This window comes from Rutilus rutilus, assembly GCF_951802725.1.
Source record: "Rutilus rutilus genome assembly, chromosome: 6".
Taxonomy (NCBI): domain Eukaryota; kingdom Metazoa; phylum Chordata; class Actinopteri; order Cypriniformes; family Leuciscidae; genus Rutilus; species Rutilus rutilus.
Window position 1 is genome coordinate 10,027,020 of NC_140214.1, and position 20,511 is coordinate 10,047,530.

A 20,511-nucleotide genomic window follows, 5' to 3' on the forward strand; every position below is an offset into this window, starting at 1 on the left:
TAGCAGGTGCAGGTATACAGCCACGGGCATGAAGGCTGTGTCGTGTGAGTGTGTGTGTATTTATAAGGGGGTGGGGAGTGAGCTTCGGGTTACCCTGAGGCACAAATGGGGGGGAGAGAACAAGTTGTGTGTGTGTGTGTGTTATCAGGTTGAGAAGGAGGGTATGTTACCTCTAAAAAAAGCCACCAGTGTCTTCCACACGTGTGAGGGGAGAGTGGGAGAAATCTGGGCATCAGTTCATTATCAGCGAACATGGGAAAAGGGGTGAGTGTGTCTTTCTGTGGTGCTTCATCAATTATTCTGTCTGTCCTTTTCTCTCGCTGTTTTTTTTTTTTTTTTTCACAGATTGTTGTAAGTGTCATGCACACTTAAATAATGTATTGGTTTAGTATCACATGCATTTCATTGTGGATACATCAGGATTATGCGGGAATATGTTTCTGTATGACTTAGAAAAGGAGATGTAGGGTTAATCTCACAAAGAAATGTTGGGGTGATATGTCACAACAAAATCGAAAGAAAAAAATAAAATTATAATTTGCATTAAGAAAATAAATCCTGTTTTAAAACCATTAGGATTATTCGCATTATGACATTATTGTCATGACTAAGGGCATATATTATATGACATTATTATCATGACTATAATTTCCTCCCCAAATTCGTATTACTGTAATACAAAAAAAGACACATTTTTACTGTAGTACTAGACAAAAAAGAAGAGATTTAAAAAAAAAGTTACAATCTGAAATTCCAAATTCCATAAAACAATTGCTACCATTATGTTCTTCAAATGTACTTTTTATAATAATGGAAAAATAGATCTATTTTTTTTTAAACCTCCCCCCAAAAAATTACAAATATTAATAATGAATATTTGCATTAAATTACAAATTTAATTTACAATTTAATAAATAATGATATAATATCAAAGTAGCATAAGAATAATGTTTTTCACATTGCTGTAAAAAAGGTTGAAAGCTACTGTGAATTGAGGAAGGAGAATGAGTCAAAATGCACAATTGTTAATGGTCCTAAAAATAGGTTTGTTTCCTATTATAATTTCTTTTTCTTTTAATTTTGGAGTGAAAAATATGTACATTTCTTGACAGATCTCATGAGATTCACTGAGGAAGCTGCATCTAATTTAAAATGTTTGTGAAATAACAAGTTGTTGTCGGTCTGACGTGTGTGATTATCTGAAAGTGATTTTACTGATGCTCTCTGTAAGCTGTTTTTGCTCATAATGAGGGTGGGAGATGTGATGGATTATGCTGGCTCACATTTGATTGGTATTAATATGAATTAATTCGGAGAAGAGGTCAGATTAAAGGTGTAATGAATGATCTTGTCTGTTCCACATGCTGATCTGTCTGTACACGTGCCAAGCACACACACACATACAGTCACAGCTGAGTGAGAGTGACAGGACCAGGTGATTTCCATGACACCCTGTTCCTATGTGTCAGCACACAGCACACATTTCCTGCCAAAGACGAGCAAATTCGATGGTCCGCCATGATCAAGCACACTCACGTGTGTGATAACACTGTCAAAGGCCTGTCATAGTTTCATATAGTTTGTCGTATGTAGTTAATACAGTAAAGCACAAAGCAACAGTTCAGGGTAAAAAATGATGATTAATTTATGAATATTCAGCTGACTAATTAACAAATATGTGCCAGTGTGATGCGATTACCCTTAGGAAAGAAAAATCTCAAATGAAATCACTTATTAATGGTGCTCTTGTTTCCACTAGATAGGAATATGTATAAATTATTTCTTAATCACTATTTCTTCACCAAATGTGTGTGCATATATACCATTCAAATGTTTGGGATTTGTAAGGTTTTGAAAAAAGTCTAATGCTTAACAAGGCTGTATTTATTTGATCAAAAATACAGTAAATTACAATTTAAATGACCTATTTTAATATATTTAAAATTTTATTTTATTCCTGTGATGATAAAGCTGAATATTCAGCATCATTACTCACTACATCATTACATGATCTGTTGTTCTGTTTTTACTTGTATGATACATGAATGAAACAACTGAGAAATCTAATAATCTGAGAAAACGCAATCTCTGAGTAATATAATTTTATTCTCTGGGTATTATTCTCTTTCCTCTCTCCCCGTCTCTGTCTCAGTACGGACATGAAAGGAGCCCTGAGGTTGCTCCAACGGGAGGAAAGAGAAAGATGAAAGATCAAGCTTTAGATGAGCTGAAGAAAGAGGTGTCACTGGTAAGAAGTTATTATTTCATGTTCGGGGATGTGTGTACATTAAAAAAGACAGAGTGTGTGAGCAAGCAGGTGAGAGAGTGTAAGAGATCATAATTACAAATCAAACAACGTAATCGTCTGTAAAAGAATGTGAAACGTCTTGACAGTTCGGCTAATTGGCAAACATGAAATGTATTATGTCTGATGCTCTTGTGTGTGTTTCTGCAGGATGATCATAAGCTGTCTCTAGATGAGCTCAGCACTCGTTATGGAGTTGACCTTGCCAGAGTGAGTCATCTTAACTTCCACCTTCGACATTTACAATAAGGAATCGGATATTTTTCAGATCACGATGACATTTTACTCACCCGCACATTCAAGTCAGCACACCCACGACCAACTAAACAAGGCTTTGAAAGATATAGCGAGATATTATTCAGTGATATCAATTGGGAAAACAGCTTTAGTTAAATAAATATAAATTTGAAACCATTTTCTGATATTTTTGATACAGCATTTATGCTATATCTGGAGCTTGATCCCCTGTTAAAAAAATACAAACAAGCAATTACAATAACTGGGTTATAACTAGGTACTGACCCTGAACCTATGCCTAAACCTAACCTAACCCATGTAGTTACCTCATATTACCAGCACTTTCTTGTGTAAGTACACGACACGTACTGTAAAATAAAGTGTTATATTATATTATATTATATTATAACCCAGACTGCAATTCCCGAAAGCGTTGTAAGCCCAAGTAGATCATAGAAACCAACTCTTTACTATTGACTTGGACGTACAATGCTTTTGCGAAAAGCTGCCTTGGTCTCTAAGCTTGACCTGCTGACATGTGCCCAAACCCCTTCTAAAACCACCATGCTGGTGGCCACCTAAGCTCAATAAACCAATTTACTGGTTTAAGCTGTATTGTTTAGCAGTGAGTTGCTGCAGGGAATCTTGAGTAACTTTGTCTCCATCCCACCAGGGTCTGACCCATAAGAGAGCGATAGAAATTCTGGCGCGCGACGGTCCAAATGCACTGACCCCGCCGCCCACCACACCAGAATGGGTGAAGTTCTGTAAGCAGCTGTTCGGAGGATTCTCCATCCTCCTCTGGATCGGTGCCATCCTCTGCTTTCTTGCCTACAGTATTCAGGCGGCCACTGAGGATGAGCCTGTCAACGACAATGTGAGTGCACTTACCATTCAGCCAATGAGAGGGCTTGTCCACCTTATTTTAAATGTAAGAGCAGGCACGGCCATTTGTAAATATAACGTGTCTGGCATCCGGTGTCATCCGCTTCCAGTTATTTTTATTATGATTATGAGGAGATGGTGGTAACACTTAATACAATTTTCTAAATAATATAATTCACAATAAATAATGAAAGTACCCATGTTTATCTCTAATTCCTGAGCAAGTTACTTTTTACAAATCTCTAAGTTTTCTAAAATCCGTATTTAAGCCGATTAAAACATTGAATCTCAAAAATTAGTTAAATTGGCCTCACTCCACTAGAGGGGAATTAAAACCTGCAGTTTACATTTTTGGCGACTGAGGTGGATACATTGCTTTTAGCTCTGGTGTCCCATATACAGTAATGATGAATGAGGTCCAAGTTTGTAGACTGAGCTCCCAGCTGCTTGTGGGACAGTTTAGGGTCAGTGATAAATGAAAATGTGAAGTTAAGGATCATTTAACTTTGTTTGCTCTTTTACACCATGATTTCTGCACGTTTCCCATTCTAAACTGTTTTGTTTAAGGGTTATGACAAGGTGTGTATGTGTTTAAAATGGTCTGACTGTGCTGTTCTCTTGCAATCTAAGTCTATTGTTCATTTAAAGATGGTTAAAATATGGTAACTTTTGTGACTGGTGGGCATATATCTCTATAATGAAACTCCCTGGGAAACATTTGCAAAGTGTGAGATGGTAACACTTTTCATACACTGGTCACTAAAGTTGCCAAGTGCATTTCAGGATAAAGACCCCAGAAATTGCATAAATGAAACAAACTGCAAAATGTCAATAGCTCTTCATAAGACTGTTTGCTTGTACACCAGTTGTGTGTTTTTTTTTAACTATAGCATATTTACAGATGGAAAAGTAGTGACAGAGTCTTGGCTTAAACCTTATGGGTAGTAGTTTTGAACCCCCTGACCCTTGACTTGTGTTTCCCTCTCTCCGCTTTACTGCAGCTGTATCTGGGTGTGGTTTTAGCTGCTGTGGTCATCATAACCGGCTGCTTCTCATATTATCAAGAAGCCAAAAGTTCCCGGATCATGGAGTCTTTCAGAAACATGGTGCCTCAGGTCAGTGTGATAACAGTAGCAGATTGCTTTGGATAAAAGGGTCTGCAAAATGAATGCATGTAAATGATACCAAATCCCAAACGGAAACCATTATGAGCAATATTTCATATGATTTACATAAATCCATGTAAATCCCTTTCAACATTTTAAAGCCCAATGTATGATTTATATAAATGAATGTAAATCCTTCTTAACTTATGAAAGGAACCACGTGCCAATGCCACCACCCCCTCTTTCAGATTTAGCTTTGTTGGCATATTGGTTACAATATTGACACCGTTTATACAGTACAGAAATGAACTACAGAAAATAAATATGGTGAAGTAAAGAAATATAGTATATCTTATATAATATATAAGATAGGGACATGATAAAGGCAAAGATGGGAAAAAAAATCTTATTTATTTCTTACTTTCACAAAAGTTTTTTATTGTTTTTTATTTTATTTAAAAAGTCAATATGGTAGAAAACCACACATAGGTGACCCCAAAAGTGATGTAAAGTATATAAATACATGCACACACACACACACACAAATGCATGAACGTCAAACTCTGTTCTGATATACTCGCTGCTATAGGCCTCTCCCTAAATAAATAGTTTTTCTGCATTATCATGTTTGTGGAACTTTACAATTGACTTTTTCTTTCAGCAAGCTCTGGTGATCCGTGAAGGGGAGACGTTTCAGATTAATGCAGAGGAAGTGGTTCAGGGAGACTTGGTGGAGATCAAGGGTGGAGACAGAATCCCAGCAGACCTTCGGATCGTCTCTTCCAGTGGCTGCAAGGTAGAGAGAGGGCAAGTGATGTTGACGGATATTAAGGGAAAGATCTCAGATCTGGGATCAGCTTTTGTGTATCAGCCTGTAGTCTTAGTAAGAAGCCTGAGATCAGAATGAGAACATCTTTTCTGTCTTTCTTAGGTGGATAACTCGTCTCTAACTGGAGAGTCAGAACCTCAGACACGTTCTCCAGAGTTCACTCATGAAAACCCCCTGGAGACCAGAAACATCAGCTTCTTCTCCACCAACTGTGTGGAAGGTCAGATCTTCATTCATTATGTATTCATTCTTTCATTAAAAATTGTCATTATTGTGTTCGTTTGTTCATTTGTTTGTTCCTTTCTGCGTTCATTCACTCACTCAGGCATTCATTATTTGATTTAATCACTTGTTCATTCATTTGTTTATTCCTCACTCACGCATTCAATTTTTGATCATTCCATTCCATCTTTGATTCATTCATTCATTTATTCATTCATTCATTCAACACTGCTTTTTCTTACTTTCACACATTTTGGTTCATTTGTGTGTATGTGCAGGCACAGCCCACGGCATAGTGATCAATACAGGTGATCGTACAGTGATGGGCCGCATTGCGACTTTGGCGTCCGGTCTGGAGGTGGGTCAGACGCCCATCAACAGGGAGATCGAGCACTTCATTCAAATCATCACGGGCGTGGCCATCTTTCTGGGCGTGTCGTTCTTCATCCTGTCCCTCATTCTGGGCTACTCCTGGTTGGAGGCCGTCATCTTCCTCATCGGCATCATTGTTGCCAACGTCCCTGAGGGACTGCTGGCCACTGTCACGGTGAGACACGCATATAAACACGTATTATGATATTCATATGGACATCCGTTCAAAGGTTTGGGGTTAAGAAATTAAAAGTTACAAAAGATTTTATCTCTAAATAAACGGAGCAATTCCATTAGGATCCTCACACCATTGGTGCTGTTCTTTCGATCTTTATTCACCAGAGAATCCTGGAAAAAATGCATCACAGTTTCCACAAAAATATTAAGTCGCACAACACTTTTTTCAACATTGATAATAAAAAGAAATGTTTCTTGAGCATCAAATCAGCATTTTAGGATGATTTCTGAAGGATCATGTGACACTGAAGACTGGAGTAATGATGCTGAAAATTCAGCATTGCCAACACAGGAATAAATTACATTTGAAAATACATTTAAATAGAAAACAGTTATTATAAACTTCACAATATTACTGTTTTACTGTGTTGATTGATCAAATAGAAGAGACTTATCTTACCAAGCCCAAACTTTTGAATGGTAGTCTATACACTTACATACTGAAGTTTTTTTGTATAATTCTTTCATTCTCTTGAGTCTTTTATCCTTCTCTCTTTGTATGACTCCTTTCACCATTATTTTAATAAACCCTTAAAAACACTTTTTAAAAGGTATAAAGACCATTGTCGTCTTTTAGACCTTCTCTTTTAACTCCATCCAATCTCTCTCAGGTATGTTTGACTCTGACTGCTAAGCGTATGGCTCGCAAAAACTGTCTGGTGAAGAATCTAGAAGCCGTGGAGACTCTGGGCTCCACCTCCACCATCTGCTCGGATAAAACTGGAACCCTCACTCAGAACCGGATGACTGTAGCTCACATGTGGTTTGACAATCAGATCCACGAGGCCGACACCACCGAGGACCAATCAGGTTAGAATGCTTTGAGGTCCACAGACCAAACATGTGAACGTTTTTAGGTCACATTGTGTCTAAAATAATGCTCCAAAACGACAAAAAAACACCATAAAAGTAGTCCAAGTTTAATTTAAGTCATTGTTCACTGAAAAACTTCTGCCCTAGCTTTTATTAGCGTTTTTAATGAGTGTAGTGATGTCCAATTTGTGAACGAATCATTCTTTTGAGTTGGATCTTGTCCGTGAATCAGTTAATTTAGTTCATAAAACCAGTGTGAATGATTCGTTCATGAATTTTGGACTGAATTCGGTTCTGGAGTTCAACTCCTCAAATCAGTCCAGTAGCAGTGGTGATCAGAGAGGATTATCAATGCATTTTCTGTTCTTCACATAGATCTATTGCAAATATGATTTGACTGGTTGTGTCAGGATCTACAGTATACACAACATATTCACTTTCATTGTGGACGTTTTTCATGAAAACTTGCCTGAGCGTAGGACACAATATAAATATTCATAATACTTTAGGGACAATGTCCCTGTCATTAGCATACGTTAGGTCACTTTAGATGAAAAGGACTGCTAAATAGCAGTGCTTTTGATACCTTTTGAACATTTAGAGGGAGAATTCTCCTCTTGATGTGTTCATATATCAGTTTGAGCACACTTTACCAAATCTTTTCTTTCTCCTGTGTGTGTGTGTGTGTAGGTTCTTGCTTTGATAAAAGCTCTCCCACTTGGTTCTCTCTGTCTCGAGTGGCAGGGATTTGTAACCGTGCTGTCTTCATACCGGGACAAGAGGAAATTCCTGTGCGCAAGGTAACACACACCACATACACAACCATTACCGACTTTGAAAAGTAGTGCGCATCGACTACATTTGTGTGCAACACTTATATAAGATAAGGGATTGTGTTCTATTGTTGTTTGATTTGTGACACAGTGAGTTTCTGTGTGTTTGCAGAGGACCACAGCAGGTGACGCGTCAGAGTCCGCTCTGTTAAAGTGTGTTGAGCTCTCGTCCGGGTGTGTTCAGATTCTCAGAGAGAACAACCCTAAAATGGCAGAAATCCCATTCAACTCAACTAACAAATACCAGGTTCACCTACAGGAAACACACACCCAAAGCTGTAAAGATCTTATAGAAACAAATCATGTTGATGTCATACAGATATTGATTCGAGTAATAAATAATCCCCATCTCTCTCTCTCTCTCTCTCTCTCTCTCTCTCTCTCTCTCTCTCTCTCTCTCTCAGCTGTCTATTCACGAGATAGAAGAGAGTCCCACTGGACACCTGCTGGTGATGAAAGGAGCTCCAGAGAGGATTCTGGACAGGTAATTAATACCAGACCTCAATACAGTGAATCCATATATAAAAACATAAATAAGAAGAATCAACATCTTCCTCATTATAAACAAATCATTTATTTAACCTAGCTCCAAAAATGTCTCGTTTGGATATTGTGGGGTTTGTGTTGTCACACTGGCAAAAGATATTTGCATTTGACTTCATCCAGAGCAAGATGTCAATAAATAGTTATACATTATCGCACCATAATGCCACTCAGTGGCTTAACGGCTGACATATATAACGGCTTGCCTATAACAGATGCAAGGATCTCAGTGTAATGGAGAGTTCACAAAGAAACTTTTTGTTAAAAAATGAAGCAGCAGTGGCCGTTTTCCGACAGTCCTTATAGTTTCAGACAGAGCATGAAGGTAGAAACATTTTCTATATATTTTCTATATATATATGTGTGTGTGTGTGTGTGTGTGTGTGTGTGTGTGTGTGGGTGTGTGTGTGTGTGCGCAAAAAAACTTTTATTAAAAATATATAAAAATGAGAAATGTTACCTTGGAAACTAACTGAAATAAACTAAGTTTAAGTTAAAAATTATTAAAATGACACAAACTAAATTTGAAATAAAAATAAAGCAAAAATACAAAAACTAATAAAAAAAGACAAAAGCACATAACAAAATGTACATATATATATATATATATATATATATATATATATATATATATATATATAAATGAACAAAATATTAATAAATACTATAATAATAATAATAATATATCAATTATCCTAAAATAGCACTGGATAATTGCAACAAACATTAATCAATAACTTTAATTATTGATGATGATATATCATAAAACATATTTCTGATTACTAGCTGTAATCCATCAAAATTCCATAGCTGTGATTAATATCTGTTATTATTGACAGTAATTCTTATCTTTAATCAATAACTGATTGTTGGGTGATTGTTCATACAGGTGCAGTTCCATAATGATCAATGGAGAGGAATACCCAATGGATGATGACTGGAAGGATGCGTTTCAGGGAGCGTACATGGAGCTGGGCGGACTGGGTGAGAGGGTTCTGGGTAAGTCCTTCCTTCCTTCCTTCCTTCCTTCCTTCCTTCCTTCCTTCCTTCCTTCCTTCCTTCCTTCCTTCCTTCCTTCCTTCCTTCCTTCCTTCCTTCCTTCATTTTCTCTTTCCTTCCTTCATTTTCTCCTTCCTCCCTTTATTTCCTCTTTCTGTCCTTCCTTCCTTCCTCCATTTCCCTTCCTTCCTTCCTTCCTTCCTTCCTTCCTTCCTTCCTTCCTTCCTTCCTTCCTTCCTTCCTTCCTTCCTTCCTTCCTTCCTTCCTTCCTTCCTTCCTTCCTTCCTTCCTTCCTTCCTTCCTTCCTTCCTTCATTTTCTCTTTCCTTCCTTCATTTTCTCCTTCCTTCCTTCCTTCCTTCCTTCCTTCCTTCCTTCCTTCCTTAATTTCTCTTTCTTTCCTTCCTTCCTTCCTTCCTTCCTTCCTTCCTTCCTTCCTTCCTTCCTTCATTTTCTCTTTCCTTCCTTCATTTTCTCTTTCCTTCCTTCATTTTCTCCTTCCTCCCTTTATTTCCTCTTTCTGTCCTTCCTTCCTTCCTTCCTCCATTTCCCTTTCTGTCCTTCCTTCTTTCCTTCCTCCATTTCCCTTTCTGTCCTTCCTTCCTTCCTTCCTCCATTTCTCTTTCTGTCCTTCCTTCCTTCCTTCCTTCCTTCCTTCATTTCCTCTTTCCTTCCTTCATATTTAAATTCTCTACTCTCTCTCTCCTTTAGGATTCTGCCACCGGTTCCTCTCTCCCTCAGAGTTTCCGAGGGGATTTGCATTCGATTGTGACGAGGTGAATTTCCCGGTCAACCAGCTCTGTTTCCTCGGCTTAATCTCCATGATCGATCCGCCCCGAGCCGCAGTTCCAGATGCTGTGGGCAAATGCCGCTCAGCTGGCATTAAGGTATCCATTTATAGGTTCCATCCATTGATTGACAGTGTTTTTTGTGTCCAAGGTCAAAGGTGACCGAAATCCATTTTTACAGGTTATCATGGTAACAGGTGACCATCCTATAACCGCCAAAGCCATTGCTAAAGGTGTCGGCATCATCTCTGAGGGCAACGAGACTGTGGAGGATATCGCTGAGAGACTTAATATACCACTGAGCCAAGTCAATCCACGGTCTGTGTGTGTGAATCTGTCTCTGTTGAGTGTTTGTTTGAGAGTCTGGGTGCATGCGTGTAAACTAAATCTAGTTGAATGTGTTTTATCCGCTTTTATTGCTTCTCCACAGATAACGAAAATGGGCACTTTTCTGTGTGTGTGTGCGTTTCAGAGACGCTAAGGCCTGTGTGATTCATGGTTCAGACTTGAAGGACATGAGCTCTGAGTATCTGGATGATATTCTGAGGTACCACACAGAGATTGTGTTTGCTCGCACTTCACCTCAACAAAAACTCATCATCGTGGAGGGCTGCCAGAGACAGGTGTGTGTGTGTGAATGTTAAAATATCACACACTAGAGGTCTTACACGACAAATCTCACCAAATGCAAGCTGTTTTGAAATATCAGATCTTTGAAAGTTTCTGTTTTCATTAATGGCCCTGATATACTTCAAGCGAAATAGAAGAACGAACTGATGCGACTGTCATTTCAAACTTTCAAAATATTTTCAATCACACTATTTATTTCTTTATGTGAAACTTTTTAATGTGGAAAAATGAGAGCACTTTTAATTCAATTTAATTCAATTCACAGTTATTTGTATAGCACAATACATAACATTTCGAAGCAGCTTTACAGAAAATGCATGCGTCTACATTACAATTTAGAGTAATCTGTTATCAGAGGTGACCAAGTTATGCATTTCAGAAATGTACAAAAATATTAAGCAGCACAAGTGTCATTGATAATAATAAGAAATGTTTCTTGAGCACCAAATCAGCATATAAGAATTATTTCCGAAGGATCATGTGACTGAAGACTGGAGTAATGATGCTGAAAATTCATCATTACTCCATCACAGGAATAAATTACATTTAAAATACATTAAAATAGAAAACAGATCAAATAAATGCAGCCTTGGTGAGCACAAGATACTTTCTTTGCATCTTTTTTTTAAAAATCATACCAACCTATTGACATTAGTGTACACTTAATATCTTCAGACTGGCTGACAGACTTTTTGACTCCAACTCTGATTGTCTGACTGGTCTTTGATTTTGAATGGCTGAAAGCTCTTTCTTTGTTTCTGATTGGCTGACTGATCTTTTTCTCTGATTCTGATTGGCTGACTCTGGCTGCAGGGTGCTATAGTGGCAGTGACAGGTGATGGGGTGAATGACTCTCCTGCTCTGAAGAAGGCTGACATTGGTGTTGCCATGGGAATCTCTGGCTCAGACGTTTCCAAGCAAGCTGCTGACATGATCCTGCTGGACGACAACTTTGCCTCAATTGTTACAGGAGTGGAAGAGGGTAAGAGAGAGAAGGAATATTAAGAATAAGTATCTCTGAATGTTTTAGAGATAACAAATTTCAGAAGTCCTATATTGGCCTGACTGTTTTACACAATCATCAATACAAAAATAAAATAAAATAATATTAATTTAATTAAATTTAATTAAAACCTGCGTTTTAGGTCGTCTGATCTTTGATAACCTGAAGAAGTCAATTGCGTACACGCTGACCAGTAACATCCCAGAGATCACACCCTTCCTGCTTTTCATCATCGCCAGTGTGCCACTGCCCCTGGGCACCGTCACCATCCTCTGCATTGACCTTGGCACTGACATGGTGAGATGTGCACACTCACTCACACTTGTGTGCATTCATTCAGTCTTACTTCCAATTCCTGTCAAGTGTAATACTAACCTCGGGCACCAGACCATCTCAAACACACACACACACACACAAACATATGAGCATCTTTGTCATCACCGTCATCATTTTCTCTCTCTATCTCTCCCTCCCTCTCTTAGGTCCCTGCAATCTCTCTAGCGTATGAGTCGGCAGAGAGTGACATTATGAAGCGTCAGCCCCGAAACCCCAAAACTGACAAGCTGGTGAATGAGAGGCTCATCAGCATGGCTTACGGACAAATCGGTTAGCCTCAAGTGCCCTTGCACACAGATATCAGCGAACGCACACACATGGCCTTTATAACTTAATTCTTGTCAACTTTGTAGTCCGTGAAGAATTTATTTGTGCAAACAAATGAACATTAGAGGCATCATGCACCTATTTTTTGATGGGCCAGTGGACTCAGTTGGCGCCCTAGGCAAGAGATGACCAAAGCAAACATTACTTAGTACTTCATTTGATGTGTGTAATATGGGCTAGTGTCGTTTTTTCTGCAGTAAGTGCAAAACATTTTTACCCTCAATAATCAATTTATTTTTAAAGAAATAAAGGCCCGGTTTCACAGACAGGGCTTAGATTAAGCCAGGATTAGGCCTTAGTTCAATTAGGGCATTTAAGTAGCTTTTAAAAACATTTTAAGATATGTCAGTGCAAGTTGTTTGTTTGTGAAACTGGACAAAATAGTTTTTCGCATCCTAAGTGTCATTAAAAAACCACTTTGGAAATCTGAGGGGGGTGAATAGGCCTCATGCTGATTAATATTGTGAATAAAATACATTTTCATGCTCTGCTGGGATAAAAGTAATTACACATGTTTGTGTACTCGTTTATCTTTTGTGTGTGTTTAGGTATGATCCAGGCGCTGGGAGGATTCTTCACCTATTTTGTGATCCTGGCTGAGAATGGTTTTCTGCCGCATACACTGCTGGGAATCCGACTGGATTGGGATGATCGTGTAGTTAATGACCTGGAGGACACCTATGGACAGCAATGGGTAAATTTACACACACAGATTAAAATAATAATAATAATAATAATTTTTAAAAAGTTTTAATCATATGCTCACCAAGGCTTCATTTATTTACTGGAAAATTCAGTAAAACCAGTAATATTTTGAAATATTGTTACACTTTCAAATAACTGTTTTCTATTTTTATATATATATTAAATGTAATTTATTCCTGTGATGCAAAGCTGAATTTTCAGCATCATTACTCCAGTCTTCAGTGTCACACGATCCTAAATCATTCTAATATGCTGATTTAATGCTCAAGAAACATTTCTTATTATTTTTCATTTTAAAAACATTTGTACCACTTAACAGTTTTGTGGAAACCATGTTTTTCAGGAATATTAAATGTAGAATGTTAAAAAGAACAGTATTTATCTTTGTAACAATGTAAAAGACTATCAGTCACTTGATCAATTTAACGCACCCTTGTTGAATTAACATATATACATTTAAAACAATTAAATCAATTAATCACACAGGTTTATGTGATTCAATTAATCATGTAATTAATTTTGATACATTTGTATAAAATAGATTTACACATGAAAGTTTAATGGCATATTGTACCACTAAAATGTTTAATTTGTAAGCCATAGTTTTAATATATATATAATTTATTACAATTACAGAACATGATCAATCATACAGTATATGATATGCGCAGAATGTTTACAAATGTTTTCAAATATGTGTATTTCATTATGTGTCTATTTAAAATTGTATGTTTCAGACTTACGAGCAGCGTAAGGTTATCGAGTTCACCTGTCACACCTCGTTCTTCGTCAGCATAGTCGTGGTGCAGTGGGCCGACCTCGTCATCTGCAAGACACGCAGGAACTCCGTCTTCCAACAGGGCATGAAGTCAGTATTGTGTGTGTTTGTGAGTGAGTGCATTGAGGAGTGTGATATTTGCATACATCTCTGTTAAATGCTATTCTCCGACCTGTGCTCTTATAGCAATAGGATTCTCATTTTTGGAATGTTTGCTGAGACGGCTCTGGCAGCCTTCCTGTCCTACTGCCCCGGTATGGACATTGCCCTGAGGATGTACCCACTCAAGTAAGGGACAAACACACACACTCTTCTGCTCCATAGAACAGCTTGTTTTTTTGCTCCTCCTTTGCTCACCTTTTCTTTTCTCTTTTTCCTATTTCTTTTGCAGGATTATGTGGTGGTTCTGTGCTTTACCGTACAGTCTGCTAATCTTTGTGTATGATGAGATCCGTAAATTAATCTTGCGCAGGAATCCAGGAGGTGAGCACAGATGTTTACAAAGAACATTTCTGAGAACTTTCATAATAATTTTTTCTCAAGTGAATGAACCATTTCTACTTTGTCGTCTCCCTGTTTAAATGATGCATTCTGTAGGTATACTAGGCAAATATAAAACCTCTATTTATGAAGAAAACCTTAGTACTTAAACTGATGCATATTAAATATGGCACAGATAATGTTTGCCAATATTACATTTTAAATTCAAGGTTCAAGAAACAATACAGCAGTATAACAAAGAGTCTGTTGAGCCTAGTAATTGAAACCATGTGAAAGAGCTTTACTTTGCTTTTTTTTAATTCATTTAATTACTTTTGCTCTCTCTGTCTTTCATTTGCAGGCTGGGTGGAAAAAGAGACCTACTATTAACAGGAATATGCTATATTTGTGCATGACTGTCTCTCTCTCTCTGTGTATCTGTCCGTGTAAAAGATATGAAGAAAGGTAATGAGACAAATGAAGAATCAGACAATCATGTGACATTTATCATGTAAGACTGAATGTGCGTGTGTCTGTATGTGCATATGTGTGTGTGTGTACATGCACTCGCATAATCTGTTTACATGATGTATCCTGAATACTGTATCATTAACCTCAACAATTTGATGATTTAATAGCCAGCTAGGGTTCAAGATCATTACATTTCTACTGAATTGTTTTTTTGCTGTGAATTTATAACTTTTAGGCTGGTTATAAGCTTTCTTTTAGTTAATTTTCTTTAAGTTTTCACTCGAAGAAACTGTGAAATATAGTACATACATGATGCAAATATTTCAGATTTTAATGTAGGCTACTAAATTTATGAAAAAGCTCATTGGTGCCAATTTAATGCAAATGTATTACAATTGTATTGTAATATTACTATAATTATAATTCTATGCTTCTATTTAAATACTTGTAAGAAATATAGCCTAAAAATAAAATTCAACAAAAGGTTGTGTGGATCTCTGATGTTTGACTTTTGTTTTCTAAACTTAATTCACTGTGCAACGTGAACATGAAGATGAAATAAAAAATTGGTTGAATATAACTTTCCTCTCGACTATTATTATTAAAACCGACTGTAAATATAAACGAGAATACAAGTTTACATAGGCTAACCGACTGACTGTACAATGTTATTGCATTGACCTTGCATTCGGTTTGTATTGACCTTACCAAAATGGCGGTGGATTGTGATCTCGTTTGCTACATCCGTCTGCGTCACGTCCGAGTCCCAACACTCAAGCTCAAAAACATGGCGTTGCTTCTAAGGTCAGTACGAACATGTTATTTTTAAAAAATATGACAGTTTTGCTTTATCTTTTGTTTAAGATTAAATTAATTGTTGTGACGGTCTTTTTGCTGTCATATCAGCTGGCAGTTTGACAGTCGGGATATTGAGGGTTTGCTGATGTTTACGTATCTTACATGTAACAATACTGGGTACTGTCCTTTGCTCTGATTTAATCTTTATAGCATGTAACGTTATATGCTACAGTTTTGTGTTTTTCTTTCTTTATTTTATTCTCAGTCCGTGCACTTTTCATTCAGCCCCAAGTTACTTTAATAATAACAACAAAAGCAATCGTTTATTCCGTTGTTTATGTTCATACTGTCTGCAAGGTCCTTGCCACCAGAATCTTCTGTGTACATCAAATCAATTATGATAACTAAACATTAAAGGGACAGTTCACCCAAAAATAAAAATTCTGTCATCATTTACTCACCCTCAAGTTGTTCCAAACATGTATTAATATCTTTCTTCTGCTGAACACAAAAGAAGATATTTTGAAGAATGTAGGTAACTAAACATGCTATGAAAGTCAATGGGGTCCAATTATTGGTTACCCATATTCTTCAATAAATTCTTGTAAAATGTAATCTAATACATGTTTGGAACAACTTGAGGCTGAGTAAATGATGACAGAATTTTCATTTTTGGATGAACTATCCTTTTAACTTTGAGTAGTATGTTGTGTGCCACATTATTTGTCATGTTCATATGTCTGAGCTCATCTCCAGTTCTACTTACGTCCCATCATTGTGCATTGGATCAGACATTGTGACATGATTTTCATTAGTAGATTACTGAGTTTGATCAGATTAACCATATTAGATGTTAATAAGTAGGCTATGCCCTGTTAGGTGATTTGTATAACCAAACTGAACGTCTGATTATAAAACCGAAGCAAATGTCCATGTGCCAGGTCTGTGCTGTTGTTGTGTTTACAGCATGGTTTACAGTTACCAACATTAATTAGGATGTTTTTGATTGCAGCCCCTGGTTTATAATCTACAGAATACCCAGCTGCTTTAACTATGCAAATGTGTGTTTGTACTTAAAATTGTTAGTTTTATGCTTGTGCCTGAAATTTATGGGGTTTTTCTATTTTTAAGGACGGTGGCCCGGCAGGGTCTGTGTTCGTCACGGTCGCAGTTTGGCATTCTCTACAGACAGTGAGTATTTTTGTGTTTTCCTAATAAAGTTTCAAATTTAGAATTCATATTAAGCAGTAAAGCTCCTTTCTACTCTGTGTTCCAGTGCTGTTCCAATGGGAACCACAGCTAAAGAGGAAATGAACAAGTTTTGGACAAAAAACACACGACTCAACCGACCTGTCTCACCACATATAAGCATCTACCAGTGAGTGTTACCACATCTGCTTCTTGGAGTGTGTGGATCATACAATTCACTGGATTTGGTTTTAAAGAATGTGGTGATGAGTTATGAATGAAATGAACTGTCCATAAAAAGATGATCATTTAATGGCTTTGGTGTTTACAGGTGGTCTGTCCCCATGTTGTTGTCAATCTCACACAGAGGAACAGGCGTGGGACTAAGTTCAGGTAGCTAGAATATATTCTTGGCTTTTGATGATGCCTCTAAGGGCCCGTTCACACCAAGAACAATAACTATAATAGGGGCAGGCGTGGTTTAATGGTTAGAGAGTCAGACTGGTAACCCGAAGGTTGCGGGTTTGATTCTCAATAGAAAATATCCACGGTTTCCTATGGGTTACCATATTTGGCCTTCACATGTCACTTTCACTTCCTTTCACACAACTGTATAAGCGATAACATTATGTCATTATGTCCTTTGATGTTTTAAATGCGTGAGCTCTTTAAGGTTGGGTGGATTTTGATTGGCTGTTAATATTTTAATCAAGCTGGGAAAAAAATCCTTCTAAAAGTGATTTCGACCATATCATGTTCCTCTGACGTATAGTAATAAAATGTTATCATTATAGTTATCATCTTTGGTGCGAACGACCTTTAATTCTAGGTCCACATCACAGCTATAATGATACAGAGGAACTAAATAGTTGGAATCCCATTCCGAAGCTAGTGAACGATAGCAACATGACAGCCAATCAGAATCCACCCAACATTAAAGAGCTCGAGCATCTCAAGCAGCAGACGACAAAACTGCAGCGTGCACTTATAATAGACAGAACGTATCATGCACTGCCATTGACGCAAATATAATTATCGTTCTTGCTGACTTTTAAAGAATCCTTTTGTGTTCATGACTAAATGATTGCATATTAATATCAAATAATGTTGTTGGATCTTTTTGTCTCAGGAATCTCTGCGTTTGCACTTGCCGCGTTGGTTTTACCAGAGAGTTACCCATATTACCTTGATCTGATTCACTCCATGTCCTTTGGGCCCCAGTTCCTTGCTTTCACCAAATTTGCTCTGGCTTTCCCAGTGGCTTTCCACACCTTCAACGGCGTCCGTCATCTGGTACACACACACACACACACTGTGTGAAAGCCACTAAATGAATGAATGAAGTATACAGACTCTCTCTGGCTCTGATAATGACTCACGACAGTGTAACCAGTTGTATGTGACCAAATATGTGATCAAGTGTGAAATTAAGACTTTAAGTTTGGGGTCAGTAAGAATTTTTTTTGAAAGAAATTAATACTTTTATTCAGCAAGGATGCACTGAATTGATCAAAAGTGACAGTAAAGACATTTTTAATCTTACAAGTGATTTTGCTTTTGCAAATAAATACTGTTGAGTTAAATTTTCTATTCATCAAAAAATCCTGCAAAAAATGTGTCACGGTTTCTGTAAAAATAAGCAGCACAGCTGTTTCTACATTGATAATTAGAATAAATCTTTTTTTGAGCACTAAATCAGCATATTTGAATGATTTCTGAAGGATCATGTGACACTGAAGACTGGAGTAGTGATGCTGAAAATTCTTTGTCATCACAGGAATAAATTACATTTTAAAATATATTCAAAAAGAAAAGTTATTTTAAATTGTAATAATGTTTCACAGTATTACTGTTTTTACTGTATTTTTGATCACGTAAATGCAGCCTTGGTGAGCATAAGAGACTTTTTTCAAATGTTTTAATGTCTATTCAATGCTTTACTCATTACCAGAATAATAACTTGACTGTTCTCACTCAGCCAATATTAATTACATATATTTTTCAGTAAATCATGCAATTCATTACTTTTTCATAAGTCCTAATATATCGATCATACTTTGATTCATATCTCTTTTTTTGTCCATTTCTTTCAGATCTGGGATGTTGGGAAGGGTTTTAAGATTCCTGAAGTCTATCGTTCTGGATACATTGTCATTGCTCTGACTGTTCTCGCATCTATTGGTATTGCTGCCATGTAAATCCGTCGACATGAGACACAAATGAAGAAGACGTGGAAGTAGAGAAAGGGGTGTTGTTTTGTTTATCTGTCCTAAAAGTGGTCTGCAAGGACCAAATTCATTAATATAAAAAATAAAAATATATATATCTACACAAAAAATATCCTCAGTGTTTTTTTTCTTTTCTTGTTAAATCCCTTGGCGCTGAAGGCATGGCGATTGGAACTTGGCATTTGCAATGAACTTTACAGCAATCGTATGGAAATATTCAGGAACGGTCTTAGCATTTCCTAAACCATTTGCCTTGTTTTACTGTGTCACTGCAGTATTTCCAAATGTTGACCTGGGTTTGATTTCACTTCAGTTTTGGGATAAATGAAACCACTTTGGGTAGCAAAGGCCCTTAACAAATTAAACCTCTAGACTCTAGACAATAGAAGCTCCTAGCAGTACCAGATTCTCATGCATTTATGTGAAGTTTCTCTCCTCTAGCATTTGCATCTATAATGATACTATGTTTTAAGATAATGCATATTAAACATTTATATGCGCTGCCTTCTTGTGTCTTGATGATGGTAATTATAATGTTTCATGGTAACCAATCATAAGAGAGCGTGATTAGAATTTTGTTAATAAAAACTGGCTGCACAGGTTAAATTATTCTCCTCGAATCTTGTTCACCTGAATGATAATGTCAAGGATGGCTGTGGGCTTTCTCATTTAAATGGTAATGTCGTAAAAAGGATTGGTTTGGATTACAGACTACACGCAATCACTACACTGAATGTTTGTTGAAAAACTCCATCCTGGAGTCCCCAGCATCCTCTTCACTAAAACACTAAATCTGGAGAGTTATTTATATGTGTCTGAAACTAGAAGGCATGTCCTTTAACTCGTGGCCAAGAGTAGACAAGTTGTGTTCAGTTTCAGCATTGCATCAGGTTGGTTTATTTGGGGGGGTCGTCTGAAAATGTAAGCCAATTTTACAAAATGTATTTTTAGGACTGTCAGTTATCATGTTACCTTAAAATATTAGCTAAATGTTTAACAGGAATTTTAACACATTTACCAAATTTCATATTCTTAAATTTGATTTATAAAAACTGGTAAGAAATCATGATATTGATTGTGACTTTTTTTTATTATTATTGCAATAGGTTTTAACAATAGAAATAAAGAAATATGCATCCTTGCTCTCTCACTCTATTTTTTTTTTTTTTTGCGTGGAAAAACTGTAATTGCTCATTTCTCTTACCTTACAAATTATACTAATATACTATACTAATTTTATAGGCTATGGCCAATAATCATTGCATCTTACAGATCTTTTCCTTTACACTGTTGCCTTTATCTCCTGGGGGTTGGATAGCACTGTTCTCTGCAAAGTGCCTTTGGAACAATATTTACTTTGAGAAGTGCTACACAAATTGAATTGAAAATGTTTCTCTTC

The 20,511-nt window shown here is 37.0% G+C and overlaps 2 protein-coding genes across 2 annotated transcripts; both read left to right on the plus strand.

Moving 5' to 3' along the window:
- Positions 1 to 94: 94 nt before the first annotated feature.
- Positions 95 to 15,444, plus strand: atp1a2a (ATPase Na+/K+ transporting subunit alpha 2a). The gene is made up of 24 exons (XM_084410959.1): positions 95 to 264; positions 2,153 to 2,248; positions 2,456 to 2,515; positions 3,216 to 3,419; positions 4,429 to 4,542; positions 5,195 to 5,329; positions 5,465 to 5,582; positions 5,863 to 6,131; positions 6,805 to 7,003; positions 7,697 to 7,806; positions 7,952 to 8,086; positions 8,244 to 8,323; positions 9,272 to 9,381; positions 10,092 to 10,267; positions 10,350 to 10,486; positions 10,641 to 10,791; positions 11,612 to 11,780; positions 11,944 to 12,098; positions 12,284 to 12,407; positions 13,013 to 13,158; positions 13,907 to 14,037; positions 14,134 to 14,235; positions 14,339 to 14,430; positions 14,789 to 15,444. Exons 1-24 carry the CDS (start codon positions 253 to 255, stop codon positions 14,815 to 14,817), a joined length of 3,054 nt encoding a protein of 1,017 aa, XP_084267085.1. The 5' UTR covers positions 95 to 252; the 3' UTR covers positions 14,818 to 15,444.
- Positions 15,445 to 15,624: 180 nt separating this feature from the next.
- Positions 15,625 to 19,104, plus strand: sdhc (succinate dehydrogenase complex, subunit C, integral membrane protein). Its single transcript, XM_084410421.1, has 6 exons — positions 15,625 to 15,702; positions 16,828 to 16,887; positions 16,973 to 17,074; positions 17,216 to 17,277; positions 18,014 to 18,177; positions 18,978 to 19,104. The coding sequence occupies exons 1-6, from the start codon at positions 15,686 to 15,688 to the stop codon at positions 19,080 to 19,082; spliced, it is 510 nt and encodes a 169-aa protein (XP_084266547.1). The 5' UTR covers positions 15,625 to 15,685; the 3' UTR covers positions 19,083 to 19,104.
- The last annotated feature ends 1,407 nt before the right edge of the window (positions 19,105 to 20,511 follow it).